This window comes from Opisthorchis viverrini (assembly GCF_000715545.1).
Source record: "Opisthorchis viverrini unplaced genomic scaffold opera_v5_826, whole genome shotgun sequence".
In the NCBI taxonomy this organism is placed as follows: Eukaryota; Metazoa; Platyhelminthes; class Trematoda; order Opisthorchiida; family Opisthorchiidae; genus Opisthorchis; species Opisthorchis viverrini.
The window spans coordinates 9,564-15,537 of NW_008752518.1; the positions used below are offsets into that span (position 1 = coordinate 9,564).

General features: G+C 44.4%; 1 protein-coding gene across 1 annotated transcript; it reads left to right on the forward strand.

Annotated features, from left to right (window-relative positions):
- Nucleotides 1–1,205: 1,205 nt before the first annotated feature.
- On the forward strand, nt 1,206–1,466 carry T265_15750 (hypothetical protein; the record flags this gene model as incomplete). Its single annotated transcript, XM_009179067.1, has 1 exon — nt 1,206–1,466. A coding segment is annotated over one exon (195 nt), but the record flags the coding sequence as incomplete, so codon positions are not given.
- Between the last annotated feature and the right edge of the window lie 4,508 nt (nt 1,467–5,974).

Consider the following 5,974-nt stretch of genomic DNA (forward strand, 5'->3'; position numbering starts at 1 on the left):
ACTAATCGCTGTTCGAGAGCGCCGAGCAACTGTGGTAGACGTAAGCACAATCTCGGATGGGCGCGGAGTCACTGTGTGGAATCAGAAGAAGCAGAAGTATGGTGTTGATGAATATTCCCTCGCCATAATCTCAATCGGTCTCGATTTTTTGGTCTACCATTTCTTATCATCATTTCTTATCAGGTGATCTGCTCTCCCCAATTCGCTAAGGCTGTTATTGGACTGGGACTCCCTAACGTCACAGTCAGTGACTCGTGTTCATTTGCCATTGTGGGCTCTCTGCGTGCTTACGACACCTTTAGTTGAGGCACATGGCGTTGAGTGTCATTCATAAATCTCACTCCAGACCCAGTATGACGGACACTTTGTGCCTGATATGCGAGTTTCGACTGTACATGAAGAGCATTCAACATTGTTTATCCTTTCCCCGGTCGTTCTCCCTTACACTCGTGTTTCCATACTAAACATTCTCACATACGTCGGGATTCATCTTGTCTAACTGGAACTGTTGGTGACATGACTTCGAATGAGATGCTTCTCACTTTTTATCTAATATTCTCCTGTGTAACACTTCCACATTCATTGCCTGCATTAACGTTTTATGTTTGTAGCCATACTCTTCAAAAAATGAACGATAGCGGTAGTTAATAAGGTCACGAACAGCTGATCAGCAGCATATGATGCCACTCATCTAATAGTGGAATCCACATCACATGTTCACGTGTTGACTGGCTGCTCGGGGGATGAGCTCTCAGAGAGAAGTTCCATCCGGTTCTTGAAATTAGTTCTCTCCCGAGCTACAGACAGATAGTAACGTGAGGGGATTTAAGACTTTCACTTACAGGAAAAAATTTCAGTCCATAAATCCAAGATTTCTTCATACTATCGACAAAAGCATATAGTCTGATACTCACTGTTTCTTGCCTGCGCAATACACATCAATTATTTCCAAGCAATAGTTTGAAACCACAGAAGGATACAGAAAAAATAGTCATTCGCCTAATCAGGACAGAGTTAATTGCGGGTTTTTGCGGATCTGTTTGCTCTTGTAGATCACGCATTCGACGCTGGCAGAGAGCATTGTCTTCAGATTTTGTGCGGAAGCATATAGGGACTCTTGAAGAAACTGTGAACACGTGGTACGTTATTAAAAGCGACAGGATTTCAATACTCAGTTAATAACTTTGATTGTTCCGCTATCCAAGATGGATTGCGGAAGCACAAAATAGCCTCTTATACAAGCGTGATGCACTTCATGAAATCAATCTCATGCTACGAGATTTGACGCGTGATTTCATTGGCCTAGTGAGGACGAAGGAACTGAACTATGTCTCTGTTGATGCCTCCTCTCTTTATCTATTGGATTCTTTAGAATCCTCCTTCGCCCGATCTACGTCGAACAATCGCTTAGGCTATCAAACAACGGCAGCTTCTGACGAGCAATGTGACACGAGGCACAGACTTACGGTTAGTCATTCTGTCTCGTATTTAAGACACAGGAACAATATTCTGTTGTATAAATATTGATACAGAACTTCGATGGTGGTGTACCAACACGTGTGTCACTTTCCTTACACGCGAGGTATTAATTATATATATATATTGTACAAAAGGGGCTAGTGGACACGTTGAAATCACAGTCGGGTCAAGTGTAGTGAGGGATCGAATTGGTACGTTCTGAAGATATATGGGCTTTGAAGAGAGGGGTATACGAAAATGTGCGCTTTCTGATAGGTACCGGTCTATTCTCATGACGTAGAAGGAATTGTAAATTACGCGATCGGTAGGGAAATGTAATGAAATTTCAGAGCAGCATTCAAGCTTCCGAGGAAAAAGTTTCCTGGTAATCTTCACTGAGCACAGTTTCGCCACACTGCAGACCAGTGTGGCGAGGCTAGATTCAAACTTCGACTTATTTTGATCGCCAACCCCACCGACTTTAAAATGTAATAGTTGATCCCTTATAATCTGGACTTTTCACAGAAGCAGAGAGAAAAGGACAATTTGTTGGCAGGCATATGGTTGTATATGTTTTATTCTTTCGTGTATGGTGTATTTATTCTGCTGCTGTTCAGCGGAGTATGTTGGGCGCACTACATGGCAACTTTCCAAGAGAATGCGTGAGAACCTCTCCTACCGGAATATCATTGGACTCAACAGTTCATCCGGAAGCTCAATCTCGTCCCACCTGATTGAAACCGGGCGTGTAATCATTACGAGTCATTTAACGTGTGCCCAATATACAGCGAGTTTCTATCCGACAGCATCGCTTGACTAGAGCCGAGACATTCGCTATAGGCCTGCGAAATCCGGTAGTGTGCTGTTTCAATCGTTTTGTACGAACGCTGAGTCTGCCTTGGTCATGTGACACGAATCAACCGGCTGGGTCACCCAACGGCATCCAGCTGGATGCGACGTAGGGGCGCAGACAATCAGTCGTTCGCATCTCCACGTTTTGCAGTTCGCTAACCCATTTTCGCTGCGTATTTCATTTTTCTCCCATTTTAACCATTATTTATGTACTGACTTGATGACGAGATCCAGAAAACATTAATGTTCGTCACACTGTTCTTGTTAGAACTATGTCTGTTCATGTAATGCGAAGTGTAGCCGCCACGTGCGTAAACACCTCTCAGCAACACTTTTGCCTTTTTCAGCTGGTGTACTCTCCAGACTCGTATTACCCTATTATGACAAGCCCGAGTTTGCGTGCTATCGGTGCAAATCAAGAGGGATTCGGACAATGTCACCTGCATGTGGCCTTCAGTTGCATTCAGAATGTGGCGCGAGGGCCAACCTATTGGACAAGTTTGAACGATCTACGAACATGTCGCTACTCGCGGGTTTCAGCTTCTCTTGGTGGTTACGATGTTGAAGCAAACATCTAACGCTGTTTTCATTATTGCCAAGACGATTTTGCGACAGTTCCCCTTGGTAGTGAATTTGTGGGGAGCACAGCACCCATTGACTTGCCGGCAGTGTGGTCAGTGGCATACACGTTTACTGAACGATTCAGGTGGGCATAAGCAGAGTCAGTGCTGCTTACAGGAACCTGGTCGAAACCTCAAACAAGCCCCAAGATCTTGATGTAAAAGGAGGCAACGAGAGCGTTGTTTAAGGCAACGATTACTGCGTGTCGTAACTAGATCAGAGATCGTCTGCAGTGCGTTGTTTTCAGAGTAAATAGACTCCCAATCACGCCTCAACTCCATACGAGTTCCGGTGTTGTGGTTACTTCCCATTACACCAGGAGAAACGTTGAAGTGTCTAAATACAATATGGCAATGACCACCACCCGAAATGAAGCACAGGGTATTTATGGTAAATTTACCCACAAGCTGAAAATAGCAAGTCTTTGTGAAGATGGTTTAGTCAGCAGTACCCACTGCATTTACTTAGTGATATTTTAGCCAGGGTAAATGGTGCTACGTAGTTTAGAAAATTAGGTTTTCCTAAGGCTAACTCGGTGGCCGGACTCGAGGAAACTGACGATCACCACGCACCGTGGTCCATTTTGTTGCCGTTTACGATCAAAACTTTGACACCAGTATTTGGAAAGAACATACGTACGAGGCTCTTGGTCGGGGTTGTTGTATATTTTTAGGTTATCATCGTAAAGGGGAAGACTCAAGAAAACCTGCTCTCTTTCAAAGAATACGTGAATGTTGTTTCCGGATGAGGAACGGAAATGTGAGTGCTTGTTGGGATCCGTGTAGCGTCTTGAGTTTGTTACCTTCCACCCTACTCACCAACCATTGGTAAAACCTCGGGAAAGTCTTCATCACCATATGTTGCTGAAGTGAAGCCGTTTGTGGGGGTGATAATTTACTATGGTGCCTTCTTCTCAGCTACACACCGCTTGCATGAACTCGGGCTAACATATGACCAAGGGTTTTTGGTAGGATTTGTCACGCGATTATTCGCTTGCTTTCGGGGGGTAAAGAGGCTTTCGCAGTCGGAATTTCTGCTTACGCACCTCGAACCAAACACTCCACTATCCTCAAAACTGATATTAGAAACCATAGATTTGCATTAATCCTAGCCCATGCTCGCTTACTCCGGTGGAAAAAATTACGACCAATGTGGAATGCAAGCAGTTCAAATTCAGATGGTGGAGAGTAGATGGAAAATCCGTTTGAGCCTCGATGACCGCAACTGTTAGAATGCTGGAATCTCACAAAATGCTTTTGGCCGACACTTTTAAGTTGTGACGGATCACGCATCACCGATGAATTTATGCGCTTCCAAGAACGGTGCTTTGTTTAACAGAGCTAACCGGCTGTAACAGTGCTAGACTGCTAGACCACAAGGTTACCATAAAGCATGCCTCGGCCAAGGGAGTCTGGCAACTCGGCGATCTTTAGCGCTTAATTGGTCTCCATGAGAAAGAAGCGGACGGTAGCGTTGTAACAGTCGTCGTTCCCACAAAACTCTGTGTTGTGACATGAAGTCAGTAAATCAAATCTTGATCTCAGGAACGACGGCACCCTACTATATAAGGCAACGAAACTGCACTAAGTCAGCTGACCAACAGCCCGGCCATCTGGGGAATCTCGACAATTTTTTGAACGACGGAATTATTGCCTGTTGTCAGCGCCCGCTTTTTGGTAACCGAATCAACATTGCGACCAAAATTTTCCCTCGAACCGTCTTAGCCCAAATGCATAATTAATATTTGAGAGCACACCACATAAGGGGCCTTATTCTTAGCCATCTTATAGATGAATGCCTGAGATAGAAATGTAGGGTGCGTTCGATTCCCCACTGCTTGGATCTTACCTAACCTGACGTTGTGATTCGGACCTGATGTGTAGCCGCACATCCACGTGGACTTAGCCAGGTCGGCTATCAGGCAAAACTTCCTCATGTTTGCTGATGTCTGAGGACTTCGTTTTGTCTGAAACAACAACCATGGTGGCCAAATTGAAGTGCGGCAATGACTATTAATCTTCGGTCTTCCAGAGGCCATTGCATCCGGCTGTGATATTAAGTTCACATTGCATCCGCTTAACGAATCTTTTCGAATGACCAGCAATACGCATGTTGAAAACGCGTGGAAATATTGGTAGCCTGGAGTGGTTTTCTGGTAGTGGCTATTGAAGTGTTCACCGAGCTTGACAATCGCATTCAAGGAGACATCACCAGTGCGTAGTTGAGTGAATAATTCCTCCTTACCTGCCTGTGGTTCTAGAGCAGTACCCGAGTACCCGTTTACCGATAGTTTGGTTAATTGGTACACGCACGTTTTGTGATAATATTGGTCCGCTTGCAGTCTGTGTTGCATTGTGGCTTGTATTTTTCATCAATTCATTGGGAGATTAGCTCCTTTTCGAAGGTTTAAGGTTCGCGTTTCCAATTACCCGTTCCCGATTTGCGTTGCCCTGTGGTCTGTTTTACTGAAATTTGACTGGTCATTACGGTGTTTCCATTTTCGGTAGCCATCCTAATTTGGCTTGATTATACCTTTATCAATCTGGCTGACTGCACTTCCACGTTCTGGTATATTTACCTGCGTTTAAGTAGTTTATTCGGCGCCCTCCCCAAATGGTAATTCTTCGTCCATTTCCAACTTATTGGTTCCGCGTATGATCCCGGAAATTGGGTTAATCCGCCAGACTTTGGGTTCATGTACTTCTTCTATACACGCCTCATTTTTACTGTATGGTTTTGCGGTCTGTAATCCTTGAGTTCTTTTGTCCCTACTGGCTGATAGATCAGGCCAACTTTAGTACATCTGTTGGTGGCTTTTCCGGTGGAGTATCGTGCTTTTAGTAATTCAAGTTATCTTTTAATTGAGTCAATCAAATCATCAATCAGTCAAATTTATGTCCATCTTGATCTCGGACATAGAAAAGAACCCTTAGAATACCCAACTAGACCGACTCATTTCCGGAGTTTTCGTCGAGATAAGTGAGTTGAAACTGCACGAAATTCGACTTATACACGGATCGCACCCTCAGTTTGATCGTGGACT